Source organism: Apostichopus japonicus, chromosome 7 (genome assembly GCF_037975245.1).
Source record: "Apostichopus japonicus isolate 1M-3 chromosome 7, ASM3797524v1, whole genome shotgun sequence".
NCBI lineage: Eukaryota > Metazoa > Echinodermata > Holothuroidea > Aspidochirotida > Stichopodidae > Apostichopus > Apostichopus japonicus.
The window spans coordinates 2,350,511-2,368,108 of record NC_092567.1 but is presented as its reverse complement, the minus strand read 5'-3'; the positions used below and the strand labels follow the sequence as shown (position 1 = coordinate 2,368,108).

Sequence of the window (17,598 nt, the reverse complement as noted above, 5' to 3'; positions counted from 1 at the left end):
ATGTTTCACAGTCCTTTGTAAAATAAAAACGTAAGTAACGATATAATTTTGAAGGTATACCAAAGTAAGTAACCTTAACAACACATGGAATGATTTTCCATCATGGCATGTGAACAATGATTGTTAACACAAGTTTTTAAAATGAGAGATAATGCTAGAATAATGTTTTTGTTTTTTGTTGTTGTAGAGGCGTGTTTAAAATGTACAGCCTGCTACATGTAGAACTGTGCAGTATAGGTCAGAAGATTTGTTTTATTTTGCATGTATACAAAGTGAATGGAACTTCCCTGGACATAGCTCTCCTTCGTGAAAAACAAGTTGAAGCGATCAGCATACAGATTGTGCATTTAGCAAGAGGTCAGAAGTTATCAGTGATTATGGGCTACTTATAGGTCAGACAAGCAAGTTCATCCCAAAGCCTCAGCTATGCCTATGGGACTTTGATAAAGTGGTGAAGCAACTTTAAAAGCCAGGAGTAATTAAACTACAACTTCTTGGGAATAAGATGGCCTTGTGGATAGTTTTGCATCCTTTAAAGTTTAGTGTTGGTAACAGAAATAAATTGATAATTTGGGTGATATATGTTGGTAGAACACCTTACAATGGAAGTGAGTATCTTTGAAGTTCTAGTTCGGGGTGTGGATATGTTTCCCAGGTAATTGCATAAGTAAACAAAAAATCCTTTGAAGTTTATTTCCTTGCCTCTTCTTTTATTATTAATATCTTACTCTCATAGGATTTAATGCAACTCAAGATAGTAGCTGTAATTAATATTTAGATAAATGTTATATATATATATTCATGCACTGTACACACATAGAAGAAGCCTATATAACGTGGGAAGCTATAATAGAAGGTCATAAGTAAAAGATAACTGGTCGTATTTAGGCTCGGTGGTATGGACCCAGGGTTTTAATACCTAAATCCGGTTTTGGACTTAATTCAGGACCCTTTTCCATTTTTAACTGGACTTGGTTAATTGTGAAAAACAATGTTAGCAATGGAACAAAACTTTTCCATCGGATTGCATTAATATTTTTGCCTCTTGTACATTTAGAAACGAATAACTGTGCTTTCCTAGAAATCAGATGTTTACTTTGTATATATTTATAGGTGTGTTTTTTCTAAATCTTCTGTTTTTGAATATTGCCTCATTGTTGTTTCTAAATGATGTTTCCTGAAGCCTTTGTTAATGGCATCATTAGTTTGTAATACAGACTACATTCATGTGTAATGTAATATTAAGTGATATTACTATTAAGCTTGCTCAATAGATATCAAACCTGATTATTTCATTTGCTTTTTCTCAAGCTTTTATTCCTCAGCCTCTGCTTACTTACGAAAAAAAACCTTCACTTCAGTTATCACTTTCATTTTCAACTTGTGGGAACAGAGCAGGATGTGTTGTACGAAAGAGGGGGTGGGGTTGTTTAGGGATAGGCTATGGGGGCGTTTTGGGACTGTCACTCGGACTGTATCCAGACAAAGAGACGGTCACTTCTTGATTGTCTGGCCTTGCCTTGTGGTGATAAAGGAGGTCCCATAGAACTATCCATTGGGACAAATTTTAATTTCCTGATCAAACAAGCTACATGGTTTACTTGCCCTATGTCTGACGTTGGGCAAGCGGACACGGTCTGTCTGCCCTGTGTTCACATGGACATTGCTTTGATGCAGTTTCCAAAAGAATTCACAACATTTTTCTTCATTTACAAGCAAATGTTGTATTTTACTCTCAAATTACAAGAAATATTCCTTCCTCTTTTACATAATGGCTAACATATAAACAAACTCTCTAACACATGGAATACTGTCATCTTCTCATCCTCTTAAAGCCCATTAAATATACCCTTGTATACCTACAGTAACTGGAAAAGTTGAACAATTTTGCAACAGACTATGCTATGAAATGGATATCCATAATGAAATGTTTCTTTTACATTGACCTCTTCTGTCTTATAGCACTCTCACTCTCCAAGGAAAGTCAGTCAACTTTGTAGTTTAATAGATCGGTGAAAGTAATATGCACTGTATTCCAGTGATCTTTAGTCCGAGGGATGGTGACTATATCCCATTGCCTACATTATGTATTTATATCTATCTATATATAGAGAGACTACTGATATGAATATCTGCATTATGATATGATATATATATATATTTATATTCGATGGTGGGTTCATTTATATATATATATATATATATATATATATCATATATATATACATTGGCTCTCAGACCAATACTACATACACTACTTTATAGTAAAAGAATTAGAGGCAACTTATCTACTAGCAAAAACATAAACATATAACAGGTATATTACAGCTAAAAAACCTTAAAACTTGGAGTTATATAATAGTCACAATAATATATGCCATGTTTGTTAATGAAGGCCCTTGCCATATATCATCCACACAAGCTATTGTGTACATATTCTCTGATGCTTTGGTTGAAATGTGAACACCTACAATCCATTGCCAGAAATGAGAATGCATTATGGGTAAAGGTTAAAATGAGGAATATAATACAAAAATAAGTTAACATAATCAAAATGCAAACCAAAGAACAACCATGATGTAGTGCCATGTGACTGTAGCACCTGTAATGTTTAGTAGCCAAATGTAAACACATGTCAGAATACACAATATATTTGCTATCAATTTAGGAGGTAGATGCTTTCCACAGATCTCTATCATATTAACTTCACCAATAAATTGAGACTGTCTTTTACCAAACAACTGACTTAAGAGCTTGAAAAAAGTTTCTGTCTGAACATTTAAAATACCTGTCTACCTGTACAGTTACATTAAAACTGGAACAATATTTGCAGTAATGCTACCTGTATTACTTTGTGGATCAGTCAAATAAATAGGACTTCCTATATCTTCCCAACCAAGTGATTCCACCTCCATCAAGGTGAGCTATTTATTTTACTGTGTACAATAACTAAAGCTGATAAATTCTGCCAAGGCCTATGTTTTGAAGAGGCTTTCTATAACTAAATAGTCATTTTATGCTGATATTTTTTGTCATAGTGACACATTTTCCGGCACTTCCAAGAGAGCCAACCATATTTGTTAGTGTAACACAGAATAATTATTTACAGTCTTGCATAACCCCCCCCCCACCCCCAGAGGTGCACTTTTTAATATGCAGTGTCTTACATGGGGCACCCCAGGGGGCATTCGATACTTGGCCACAACAGCTCTTCACTGATTCAAGACTGCTAATTTCTTCCACCATGGCTCTCAATCCAATACAACAACAATATTAGAGGCAAACTCATAACTTAATATAATAAAAAAGCAAACAGATAAAAATTCAAAAATCAAACATCAAAAATATACGACAAGTATATATAACAGCTAACCTGATTAAACCTGAACAAGAGACTACAGTAACTGTACAGCATCTCTCATGTAAATCAAAGATTCAAACATGTATACAAAATCCCTTTCACAAATTCTCTGATAAAGCCAAACAATGTTCAAATGAAACAATATAAACACCTGCAAACTTATAGACAAACATGGAAGAGCAAGATGGGTTCACATCAAAAAATGAAAAAAAAAAAAAAACTTTTCAACAGCTTAAGATGAACAGTCACAGTATGGTGCCGTTTGATTATTGCACCACTGTAATGACAAGTAGATGCTTTTCCCAGGTCCCTGTAAAACTTAGTTGAATCAAAATGGACTGCACAAGGTAACAAAATAGTTGTATATAAAGACTGAGGTAAAATATAAGATATGTTTCGAAACTGAGATATAAAATCCTACAGGATATAACACTCCGAAAATATGGAAAAACTTGGTTCCTTAAACAATATCCATATCCCACACACAACATTTCAAAATGCTTAAGAACTCTGATCGAAACTGGGGGTAGTTATCGTAAGTGTGGGGTAGCTCAAGGACATTGCCACATGTATGAGCAATGGGTCTTCTTGCCAAGTCACTTTCAAATGTGGCAAAGCGAACAAAGAGTTTATCATATGACATTATGTCAGTGCCTGTGCAAAACCGTGAAAACTGTCTCAAGTCCTCAACACTTAGCTCACTAACAAATCGCTTCAAGTACTTTTTCACCTGCATCTCAGATTCACTCACTACCTCAGGAAAGTTCAAAGCTTTCAAAACTCTCTTGTTGGTTATCTTGAGTGAAGTTAAAAGGTCCCCAATCCCTCCCACACCGTGGAACTCTTTCCTTAAGGGTCTACAAACCTCTCTCCAGCAATCAGATACAAATCTGGACTCTTGCAGTAACTCTTTGTGGGCAATTTCTTTCAAAATTTCCAGGAAATTTGAAGCATTTGGGCTCCTACGGCAGTTATAGTTAGATAAAGTATCAAGCAACTCATCATACTCAGAACCTGTTGGGAAATCATGCATTGCCTTAAGCAAAGTTTCCCGTTCAATATCTGGAATGTACTCAAAGAAATTTTGGGTAATATCAGAAAGGACTTCATCAAATATAACTTGTTCCAAAAAACTGGTACTCAGCAAAACAGGAAAGTACCTGCAAGAATACCACCCTTTGACCAAGATTCTCCCAACTGCTCTCCACTTACTATCACTCATATCATGCCTAAGATAAGGAATCTTGCTATTCACACCTGTTGTGTAACCACTGTAAAATTCTTCCCAGAATTCTGTTAGGGCATCTTTAATAACTCCAGTTCCAACAGCTTTTTCCTCCTCTCCATTGTTGTTGATAATCTTTAAATCTAAGAACTTTGTCATGATAGACTCATCCATGAAGTTATCTACCATTTCTGTCAGAATACTGCCTCTGTGTAGCCTTATTGCTTTACTTTCCTCATAAGGAATTGTGTCATCAAGATCAACATAGTCCCCGCTTGCATGATGGTTTGAACCAAATGAAATAATCCCACTTGAAGACGGTGAGTTCTCACCAATAATTGCCACATCTGTAACAACTTCCACCTGTGATGCAACTGGTGGAATACTTTGCACTTCCACTTCTGATTCGCAATATAAGAAAGGATCAGGAAAAGGGAATTCTTCGCTTTCAAGATCCTCCTGAAGATGATTACTGTCATCTGTGATTGCAACCTTGTTCATGTCAGTCTTGTTTTCTTTGACCTTAGATTTGGTGGCTAAGTAGAACCTCAGAACAGGTAATTTGGTTTCTTGGTACATCGTCCCAACAGACAGACCATCTTCCAGCACCTCTTGCTGAAAATCTCGAATATGTAATGAAAAGTCTGAGATAGGCCCCATGACCGAAACACCGCCAGGAAAAAACAAATCCTGTGCAATAGGCAAGAGGTCCTCAACAGAGCTGTTTTTCTTAACACACAGACGCCTAGTACCTCCACCATCTTTAGCTCTCACAGATTTCCATTTGCGATCGGTGTAATGTAACCATCCAATTTCAATCTTGCGCCTCACTTTGCAAGCGTTTGCGTTACCTGTTAGTTTGTTCTGCCTATGACCGGGTCTTTCATCATCTGATTCTGATCCAGAGATGTTCTTTTCAGGTCTACGTCTTAGCTTCTTCTGAAGACGCATCAATAGATCTGTTTTGCGTTTGTCTGCTGATTTGCCTAATGATTTACAGAAGTCCATGACAGCAAGGCGGTCTCCATATGATGGCAAATACTTTGCAAGGTTTTTGTCCGTCATCAGTTTTATGACTTCTGTATCAATCTGAAATTGAGAGTAAACAAGTATTAGTTTATGAAGTGCAATATGATATTTAAGATTAGGATTAAATTGCACTCTGAAATTACTACAATATTTTAAGGTGAATTCAGTACAATGTTGTTAATACTCACTGCTCACTTTAAGCCTCCTCTCAAGCAAGGCACATAGTTTGGGTGGGAGCATTTTATTTCTAAACTGTGTTTTCTCACAGCTAAGCATGAGGTCTTCATTTGACTCTTCGTAAAATCCTACTACTGATACTTGATACAGCAAAAAGACAAACATGCTTGGTTTTCAACGCATGACTTGGTAAATGAAAGCTATCATTGGACTGCTACTAGGCAGTGGACTATGTGAGATAAGTTGTTGTAATAGGCTAATACTGTGGCAATGCTCTGTCCACTTTGAAGACCCATTTCATATTAACACGTTCTCCCCATTTGAAAAGTGCTTTACTTGAACTTACCCCATGAAGGTACTTAAAGGTACACCAACGTTGCACAGCTTTTTGGTTGTTTAATTAAAGTGTTATCAAACCAAGAAGGGGAGGTGGTATCAGAAGCAGGTCATACTACTTATGAGAGTACAAATCTTCACCAAGATGTCATAGATTTTGCACACAAAATTAGACGCCCTCATACCAAGTATAAGAAGAGCTAACCCTATATTTCACACACCTAAATTTGGACCCTGTTGATTCCACAGAGACATTTACCTATGCCATTACCAATTGGCATCTTGGTCTTTCAGAGTTTGACCTCATATCACCTTTGACCTCTGTCAAAAAACAGGGTCTCCTACATAATGACAAACAGGCATACAGCATATATACTACTGATCAAGTGTAAAAGTTTCAAAGTATACTGCGCAGTTCCTTTCATGCTTACAGCACAGACAACATATATAACATTGATTGATTTTGTGATCATAATGTTGTAATGTTTCAATCAATAGGTCTGACCAGATGTTGCAATGGAGATGAAACATACCCTTACAAATCAAGTGCAACATAAAATTATCAATTATTTACAGTTACTTGTATAATTGTATAACACTAATATTAGCATTTGTATGTACTATGTATCATTTGATTCATGTCACATGTAAAACTGTGCAAACTGGATATGAAGTTGCATTTAAAGAAGAAGCTGTTATCAAACATGCACTTGATGACAGCAATATGTCTACTTTCTCAAAACACTCCAGCCCTCAGGCAGGATTTATTGTAACGGCTACTTGTTAGGTGCTGTAGATGGCACCATTTGCATTGAAGTTTATTCTTGGATTGTCAATTTTGGAAACAATCAACATTTACTTCACAGCAACTAGGAGGCTGCTTCAGTAGTGGAAATAAGCAGCGGCAACAGGTCATTCTGCCACCATCCCTCAAATTTAAGTAATTGCCATCCAAAGTACAATATTTGTTTTTAATTACTCTTGGGATGATATTTTCAGTGAACCAGAATACAAAACTGCATTCTGGGTTCAAAGATGAAACACGAATAATCTAATATGAATGTGACACACTGCATGCTATAGCCAGGATGCACAACATACTTTCTTTGTACAAGCTTTCCTTTTTGAGATATTAAAATACAAGGTTTTCCAATTTGATCCTATTGACCCCAAATGACCTCTGACCACAAAAAACAATAGGCTTCTTGTACTGAATTTAGTTGACCTACACACAAAATATGGGATTGAACCATGCTCCTCTCATTGGGATATCGTGTTTGAAAGGTTTTCATAGTTTTGATGCTAAATGACTATTTACCTCCATCATAACAGCAGGTTATTTTAAACAATGTAGTACACCTGCAGTACATACATCTGTTCAAGCTTCCCTTCTTAAGATTTGATTTTAATCTAGGCATCATACACACGCATACTGTACAGATACAAACACAAACTTGACTGGTAAATATGCAAAGTTAACCAAATGTTCCAAGTTTTCTATCAATTGAACTTACAATGTGAGTAGATGAAGCAGAAAAAGTTTTTTTAAATTTTCGCCCTTCTTCAGTATGGACCTGTACAACATCTACAGGAGAATGTTTCTACTTGCAATATGGTGTGCAGAAACCATAAGTGTTGAGCAAAATCTGCCAACCCTTCTAGATCAACCCAACAACACATTTTTCATTAGTCTATTAATCCAGGATGTCTGCTGATTTCAATTAAAACCGAGCAAGTAATGTACATTAAGCTGGCACAGTTAGACCTGTAGTACCTCATAAAAAATCTCTGAAAGCCTTTCTAGGATTCATGCTATGCAGCTTCATGGCTTACACTTAATGATTAAATACCTTGTCTGACTTCATGTTCTCAATAAGTGATGCAGGAACCTCTCGTTTTTCCAGGAACCTGTACAGTCCATCTTCATAGTCCTGATAACAGGCAGATAGATAAGACAAAACATAAAGAAATAACCAATTACAGTAACTCAAGTAGATATATATATATTAAAAAAATTAAACTTGTATGTATCTAGTCAGTATAAAAACATGTAGATGCATTACAACGGAAACTTGGAAAACAGGTGATCTTCTGTAGTTTCATTGGCATTACTGAATACTCTTCTTGAGAATTATACAGCAGTGGAGAGCTGTATATGCGATATAGTTTCAGGGTACTGTGTTCAATGCATTATCAGATCTACAAACTTAGTGAGACGTTTTTTCCTTGAACTATGCAAAAAAGCATGTGTAAAGCAGATCAATGGGTCTTTAATTACATACATTATTTTGGTTTATAAGTTTCAGTAATGGAGCAATTATGGCGACCTTGGTTAGATGGGTAAGATGGCACATGTACGTATGAAAAACTTAAACATGTTTTTCACTTCCTCTTCTACTCAAATATATGCCATTTACATGCTACAAGGAAAGCTCATGTATGTGATAGTAAATATTTTCTTGGTAATTTGCAGAACACCATGTCCTCTCTTACTGTACTTAGGCCTATGTGTTACTGTTTCTATATGAGCTTGAAGTGTTGATGGTGTAGCCATTAAGGGAACTGTCATATGACTTAATATAGAAAGAAAATTCTTCATTCATGTACTGACAACTTTAGCTATTGGATTTGTATGGCACTCTGCAGTGTATGAAGACCCCAGATCTATCTAGCCTATCCTACATCATGGAAGCAAAGATGTGGGGATATCTCAAAATGGAAAGAGTTTAAACTATAATGGCTAGCTTATACACCATACAAAATAGTCAGAAAATTCATTAGTATAATGTAGGCTAATCCTAATTTACTAAATAACATGCAAATGTAGACCGTGCTTATAGAATTATACTAGTAATAAATTACTTTCATTCTTAGCTGTAATTGTACCTGACGTGGACCCCAGGGCCAAATCACAATCAATAACATTAACAATAACATATTCCACAAGTCTGAAATAATATAACATGACAAACTTAGCTGAAGCATTGAAACTGAAAAAGTAGTTTTGGATACATAGCCACACTGTAAAACTCCCACGACTGCATAGGTCATGAAGTAGGTTGGTCAATCCATGAAAGTTTACTTCAATTGTCAATCATAATTAAGTGACATTCAGTGCACACAATCCTGGCCTAGCCTAGGGCTAACAGCCTAGCTTAACACAATACGGGATCCTGTGTCAGTATAAGACAGTTTGACAAGTAGCATATTAACAACTTTTAGGCCTCGCAGTATTGAACAGCATATCGAGTCTCACAAATTTCTTACCTCCGCCATCATCGATCGCTCAGAACAGAAGTTGTCCTTATACCATGCGCGCGAATACGTATTGCTGTGGACGCAGGCTCGTAGTAACTGTGCTGTTGTACATGAACCGTATGCATAAAACACGAGCACATATCAGCTATCTGGGCCCAATGGGTACCGTACAGTATTTGAGTGTACAGTATTTGAGTGTATTTGAGCGTACAGTCTATCTATAGTCGGTATATGTAACTGTATTTTTTGTTTTTCGTTTTAAAAAATTTGTTTTTCGTAGTAAAAATTTTGTTTTTCGTAGTAAAAATTTTGTTTTTCGTTTTAAAAATTTTGTTTTTCGTAGTAAAAATTTTGTTTTTCGTAGTAAAAATTTTGTTTTTCGTAGTAAAAATTTTGTTTTTCGTAGTAAAAATTTCGTCTTGTATATATATCCGTGTCTTTTTTTTTTTTTTTGCCATGGCCGCATTAGTCTTCCGTAAGTTTGAGTATGATACAGGCATTATATCACCTTATTTCTCTTCCTTTACAACATTATATCCCTAACGCAATGTTATTAGGAAGCATAGACACAAGCACAGCCTAGGCTTATTGGTCGAGGTTACAATGAACTAGCGTAGCCTCGTTAGGCTTAGGTAACTTAACATGGGTAAATTAAATACAAGTTAGGCCTACTTAACTTGACTTAACTGCATATTTACCAACTACTAACTAGCCTACTATAACTAGTGCTAGACCAAGACAAGGCCCTGTTGTGTTAAACCTAGGCTTTAGACAGTAGTACCAGCCAACTATAATCACAACCTAGCCGTAGGGATGTAGAAGACGGTAAAATCGCGTATCACGTGACATTTTGTGATCACATGCAAATTTGAATGATTCGATACGTAAAGCACGAAGAATAAGATAGACGCTCAAAAAGCCTCAAATTCGATCAAATTCATAGCAGTATGTTACCTTCTCACCATGAGAGAGAAACAGCTATGTTGAACTGTGTTTTAATCAATTTAATTTATGTTTCTCCAATTTTCTGTACCATCGGCATGCGAATAGTCAGTGCATGTGAATTGCGTGTAATTTCAATATAAAATAATTTAAGGTCGGCCTAGCCTAACTTTGTTGTCATTTGAAGACCTAAAACTGTTGTATGGATACCTTTACAAAGGATTAATTTAATCTTACATCATGGTTCTATCAGAGAATATCTCAAAACGACATGATCATTAATCACGTCCGTAATATCCCAACGGGTACATTTTGTACGTCCACTGTGCATCGACGATTTTAGAGACATTTTCTGAGGCTTCAACTTTCAAAACTTCAATTTAGTCAAATATTTGAAGGAGAGTATAATATTAATTAATCTTCAGGAAACAGAACGATCAGCCTGCATCATCAGTTTTAGGAGAAAGAAAAAGACCAAATTAGCATCGCGGTTTTACCGTATGCATATACCATCTAAGTTAGGGCCTACATCTTTTCATCATTTCTCTTTATTTATAAGCTTCTTGAGCTTCCACAAACATATCAAAGTAATAGTGTATAGGACAAGACAGAACACTCGAAAATAATTTGCATATGCTAAGTTTGTCATGATACGATTAACGTTAGGCCTAACTCTAACCTAGGCCTAAATTACTATTAGTTACTACTAGTCCTACGTACAGTGATTCGTTAACGCTAGCCATATAGCCTGTCAGTATGTTAGGCCTAACTAGACTATGCCTACCGCCAGTCAACATCCTATTCAGTGTTCTAAACTGCAAATGTACAATATGCACGCAGGCAAAGCCACACAATTGTGCCTGTTAACATTTTATATCAATTAAACAAAAGAATAAAGTAGGGCCTACACTCGAACTGCGTAAGGAATTCGTCACCAAAGCCTTCTCCGCAAGAAACGTTCTTAGCAATTCTGCCATTTTCACTGGAACTTCCAAGTACATACGTGTATAGGGACGTAGCTAAGGCCTGATGATTGGGGGGGGGGGGGGGTGTAATGGCTGAAATTCCAACTGGATGGGTTTTGAAGCCAGAAAATTCCAACTGCTGCCTTGTACCCTCCATGCACTAATCGTCAACGATACGGTCAGTGTCATTCAGACTCCCCGTCTTTCGCGACTGCACTTTTGTTCCGAACTTTTTTCGAATCATTTGTACCACTGGCCCTCACTTCACAATCTTATGAATCATTATGGTTAAGCAAGTTAACTGCGTATAAGTTTTATGCTTGAAGGCTACATAGACTACTAACTTCAAAAGCTATGTTAATGTAACAAAGGGGATTTTTTTTCTTCAACAAATTATATTCGACGACAAAAATACAGTGCTTTTTCCTAGCGCACTTAACATTATTTCCATTTGGAATGAAGTGAACAATTGAACATTTTGCAGAAAAATGTTGAGTTGACGAGATACGATAAGTTGTCTTTTAAACATTTTGCAGAAAATCGTTCAATTGCTCAGTTTGAATGAAGTGAAAAATTGAACATTTTGCAGAAATTTTTTAGATTGACGAGATATGATAAGTTGTCAGCTAAACATTTTGCAGAAAAAATGTCCAATTGACGAGATATGATAAGTTGTCAATTAAACATTTTGCAGAAAATTGTTCAATTGCTCAGTTAAAGCAACTGAGCAATCCAACATTTTTCTGATTTATAATAAGATTTAATCTTGTTATCTAAACAATTTACTGAAAAATGTCAACTTATGTGGAAAAGTTTTTCTTATGTTGATGGCACTTTTAAGCTTCCGTAGATTAGTATTGAGCGTTTTAGTTGTATACCATAGAGGCAATATATATCCTGAACTTACTTCAAGCTAGCGAACAGGGTCAACCCACCTAATAGCAAAATGAGTACATAAATAAACATAATTGAAGCTGGCGAACGTTGTACAGTGGTTCTATGAGGCATATTCAAAATCATACGAAGTTTTGTATGGTGGAGTATAAGGATCGCGAGATACAGTTTCTCAAAGTGGTAAGAAAAACGGTAAACATGACTAATTAAAGGTAAATTTTGAACGAAATTTTTCAATTTTTAGGTCATACACAATTACAGGAATATATGAATAGGCCCAGGTAAATTAGAGTGTGACAGTCGGAAATTCCGACTGTCGCACTCAAATTTTCCAACTATCGTCAGTTTTACCAAGTTTGGGGGGTGGGGTGAGACACTCCGCTATCGACGTCCCTGCGTGCATATATAAATAGTTTGTATATATCCCTGCACTACTTGCAATGCGCTAGGGTGCGCGGTCCTATCATGTTCGCCACTCATTCTAATCATGCAAATATCAAGAACACGTGATCATATATTACTTTCCTGATTGGACGTGATTTCAGTGGAATAGAAAGACTTACATCAACGCGATCCCGTAGCAAAATTGAATAATATGATTGGATACTTCGGTCAACAAATATTGAGCGGTGCAACGGATTCTTTATATGATATGGAGTGATTTTTAGTCTAAACTCAGTCCAATACACTGAAAACAATTGCAATCGCACTTCAAACTGAAACATTCAGTCTATCATGTTAAGAGAGTACGTGCAATAATTTCCATCATTCGTTGCTCTACACATAGCCCGTTCACATTCCCGTTGCTAAGTAGAGAGGTTTAATTTGGGCAGTTGTATATAGAAACTAAACGAATAAAAATAAAATAACGAATCACAGGTCCCTACGAGAGCCTACGTACCCCCCCCCCCCCCCTCTCTACCGTACATTATATAGATGATGTGTATTTTGTTTCGTAAGAAACCTATCAACAACTAGAAACCCTGTACTGGTACAAGTACCTTGAAAGTATATACAGTTAATATATTGTACTAATCAATGAAGGAATTAAGGAAGGTGTGGATTGATAGCCAGACAATAGAATTGTACCCCAGTCCCCTCTCATCAACATATTAAAAAAAATATCACTGGCTATGCCTTGAAAAACAAAATCTACTGTTCTTCGAAGCGTATATTATTACAGCAAAACCAATTATAAAGTGATTAAACTCCGTAACGGTTGCCATGATACAATTATTCCGTCTGACGTCAATGTGTCTATACTTCTCTTTTACAAATTATTGTCTCTTTGTGGCAACAAATTCGCATCAGTGGTTTCAATTGTTCAAGTTATAAAGTATTTTCTGCATACGAAACTTACCCGACTACTAAGTTTGTAAAAGTACCCTGTCTTCGCTATGCCAGATATTGTACACTGCAATATGCTGGAAGCAAAATGTCTTTAATGTGAATACAGTTATTGTAAGATTAGTTTCTGCAAGCTTTAAATCCAGACCTACATAGCGAGGTCTTCTCAATTACTGGACATGTTCCCTACACTGAACTACGTTAATCCACACTGATCACCATTGCTTACAATGTATAGTGTACACTTTCAGGGAGGACTGTTTCCATTGATGTGCTATCACTCTTGTCATAGACTAGTCATTAATCGAATTTTACGAAGATTATTTTTGTATCAGGAGGGTAAATTCATGGTGTGGGTAGGATGAGAAACGACAGAAAACCGCTGCGAGGGAACACAAAATACCCGACAGTACTGCAATGGTCAATGGATCCTCACCACGGTTCTGGGATACAAACAAAAGCCATTTGCATTCGTCGTTCCCACGTGTATTTTTATGGAACTAGAAATCTAAGCACGCAAGTAGTTGGGAAGAGACTAAAAGAACGAAGTCTTTTTTGCACTAATAGCCAGTAATCGGTTTAGTAAATTTACTTTTGTTTTAAAAGCAATAACTGCCATCTTGTATTAGAAATTGAGGTGGAATGACTGTCACGCAAATATGTTTACTTATAGACTATTTACACAGTCGAACCAAATGCTAAAAACATGATCATTTTGTGTTTGCTATCAGAAGAATGATCGAGGTCTACTTATCTAAATCTTAAAGCAGCTTTTTGAGTCCTTTCTATGATTTTCTCAACCTCATTGACCCCACGATGCCATAACGACATACACACCTAGCTTATCTATTCAAATCTAACTTCGAATCTAACTAAGGTCGAATGATTTACAAATTTGAACGTTGTTTCTCTCGATGATATTTTCCGTTAGGTTCGCAATAAGCCCCGCCTATAACATGAATATTTAAATTATTTGAACGTCATGGAATAATGAGGTAAATAATTTCACTTTGCCGACGTCGTAAGCAATCCAGTACACCAATATATACTACAACACCATGCTCTATTTATGTGCCTTGAGTATGGCTGTGATAACGACTCAGCTTTTTCGGATTGTGAATGAATCTTTTTTAAGCAACAGCTTATAAATAAACTTGTCAGTTATTCACTCATTGGTTGGATTCAAACTAGTGGATTTGGGGAACTGTATGCGATTGCTTTTAAATGAGAAATTTGTCGGAAGACTCTTAACTTATATCTGCAGAAGTCCTTTATTACTCGCCAATTGGTGCTCTAGGTAGGGAAGAACTTGGCTAATATTTTAGTTTGATGTTATGTGATGAATTTATGTAAAAACACTCGACGGACATGTCAATAGGGTGGGAAAACGGCGACAAAACGCAAAAAGCTGCTTTAAGAAGTTATAACAACTTGCAAGCAAACTACCGATTACAGTAGTATCCCACCCCGCTGAAGAAGGCTAAATGGGGTGGGGCGGGGAATTCGAGAAACATCTTTTCTGTTGCTGAGATATAAATGTTTGAGTTTAGTTATAAAAAAGAAAAGTACTGATTGTGCAATAACCTATCACGTCACAACATTATGCACCTTAAATTGTCTTTGTTTTCTGTTATAATTGAAAGCGGCTTACTTAACCTTTAGTAGGGTAAGGGGACCAGACGTCCCCGATTTTCGGGGACAGTCCCCGATTACAGTGTGCTGTCCCCGATGAACAAGTGTCCCCGAAAATGTCTCCGATTCGTCAAAATGTTCAGGAATTTCGAAAATATTCCACATTATTAGTAAAATAATTGTATAAAAAAAAAATTAGTCAAGTGTGCAGTCGCAGAACGGAACTTATAACCAGTATTTCAGGTGGGCCAGTGTAAAGTGGAAACACTGTTAAAAATATGCTAGCTCGATCTAGCCTAGCACTCTTTCGACCGTATCATTGGCAACTACGGCGACACAACCACAATTATATTGTGAGCATAACCACTCACAAGCTCTCAAAGAATCACGTAAAGTAAGTGAATTTCATGTGAGAAAAAGCTACATTTTTGAAAATAAACTTGATTAAAACAGTGCTTCTAAGTATCCCCATTTTACATCTAAGACACCCCCTCCCCTTAGACCCCTCCCCATATCAGTCACGCAATAAATGTCCCTGGTTCCAGTCAGGAAAGTATGGTCACCTTATAGTAGGGCCATATAATTTAGTAATTTACAAAGGTCGTACCTATCGACCAACTCTTTCCGCGTTCCATACGCATATGACTTGTGATAAATAACTGAATTATGAAACAGACACAGGCTGTTATGCGTATTATAGTATAATAATGACTCAGATCGTGTCTCGAAAAGTTGGGGGTTCGTGGACAACTGTGACATCCACAGGGGGTTCGTGGGGGAATAAAGTTAGGGAAACCCTGGTTTAATGTTTAAGCAGGGGGTGGGGGTCCCTGGTATGTGCGATAGTCTGTGTATCTAGGGGTATCAATGCATTGTTGGCTGGAAGAGAGTTGGTTCTTGCTGCCGGGGTTTATGTTAACAGTCTGGTGGACATTTTTGTCTCTGAACTTAGTATACGGGGAAGTAACCATAGACGGATAGACCGTGGGGCGGGGTTCAGCTCATATATGTAGCAGGGTAGAGAGCGTTGCGGCTTGTTTTTGGTTTCTGATATGTGTCAATGCTATCGGATATGTCGTAATTGGTCAGTTACTCGTGCATAGGATTCTACACAGTTACGGGGTCGTTAATATTGCTATGCGAGTAGCGTTTTTATACATAAATTTGGTATACATTAAGAACAAGTTGCCAGGCAGAATCCTTGCCGAATTTTATAGCGTTTGTCAGAGGCAATGTTTTAGAGGTTATTTTGGGGCTTCTACAGAAGACATATGGATTGGATTGATGCACTCTGCAGCTGCGTTGCGTACACTGCTTGTGCGGTTACAAGGCCGTTGCAGCGTATGGTTCACGGGCTGACGCGGTCCATCGTAAGCTGTTCTGCGTTGCCTTTAACGAATTCATCATTTGCTGCGCTGCGTTGTCTTTAACGCGATGCGTATAGTTTAGCTCGCTTCTAGGCAAATTGTGCATTACAGAATAGCTGTGCCGTGATAGGGTTAGTTAATGAACGTTATCAGTGTGTGGTGTTCTAATTGTAAGGTATTCCTACTTATATATAGTTATTTCTTTGTCACACTGCGAGAGATGTACTACAAGTACATTGTATGTAGACAAGATATATACTTATTAATCTCAGGATGCACTGTTAGTGTATTTTATTTTACGGTGTCCTCGAGTCTCTCCCTACCACCACCACCCCCCACCCCCACACCTTACTTACCAACCGGGTACGCAACATAACTGTAGCGGACATACATACATACATTAAATGAGTACTACAAGCGTTCAGTGTCACAAGGGAGCACGTCACAGGGTCGGTGCGTTGTTTTACGCAATTCTGCATTGGAATATTCATGGTCAATGTTAACGTATACGACGATGGTTGAGTAATTATTGTGTGCCTCGTCGACAAGTACACAGGAGCTCTAGTACTTGATCCAAGCCTTGACTTCATAGTGCGATGATGTTATGTGATTTAAGTTCTAAATATAACCGTTACAGTAGGTTCACTTTAGGGAGAATCTCATTGATCAGTACCCACAATCAAAGTGCGTGTCATAACCAACAATCGTTACCTAAAACAGGACGATACGAAAAGGCGTTACAAAGGCTTCCAGTGTATACATTTAATAAATGGTGTTTCCCTGCTACTTTATATAGTACTGCAGTATGACCTCTGCCTCGGTTGGATAATTATGAATAGATTTGTTATGTTACAACGTTTACTGAAGAAAGGACCCATATTTTAAAGGTTTTTTGAAATAAAAGTAAACAATATATAAGTGAGATGCAATTACTCAAATCAGAACGTATAGCACATCAGTTGTACGACAGGTTTAACGCGGCTATCACGGTAATACATGAAGTAGTGGATGTGTTGCTCCAAATAGCTTTGTACATCGGATTGATGTCTGCACAATTTGGATATA

General features: G+C 37.0%; 3 protein-coding genes across 3 annotated transcripts in view; 1 reads left to right on the top strand and 2 right to left on the bottom strand.

The window, feature by feature from the left end:
* LOC139969982 (uncharacterized) overlaps window positions 1-17,598 on the top strand; it is a 314,878-nt gene that overhangs the window by 7,036 nt on the left and 290,244 nt on the right. The window lies entirely within an intron of this gene.
* LOC139969995 (uncharacterized) overlaps window positions 1-17,598 on the bottom strand; it is a 958,452-nt gene that overhangs the window by 883,643 nt on the left and 57,211 nt on the right. The window lies entirely within an intron of this gene.
* On the bottom strand, window positions 164-9,858 carry LOC139970294 (uncharacterized). The gene is made up of 3 exons (XM_071975976.1): window positions 9,396-9,858; window positions 7,979-8,059; window positions 164-5,675 (listed from the first exon to the last, which is right to left on the bottom strand). Exons 1-3 carry the CDS (start codon window positions 9,405-9,407, stop codon window positions 3,822-3,824), a joined length of 1,947 nt encoding a protein of 648 aa, XP_071832077.1. The 5' UTR covers window positions 9,408-9,858; the 3' UTR covers window positions 164-3,821.

Bases quoted from the DNA above. Each gene is read 5' to 3' on its own strand.
- LOC139970294 (XM_071975976.1), bottom strand. The intron at 5,676-7,978 runs GTATTTAATCAT...TCTCAATTTCAG, and splicing joins AGAACATGAAGTCAGACAAG to ATTGATACAGAAGTCATAAA.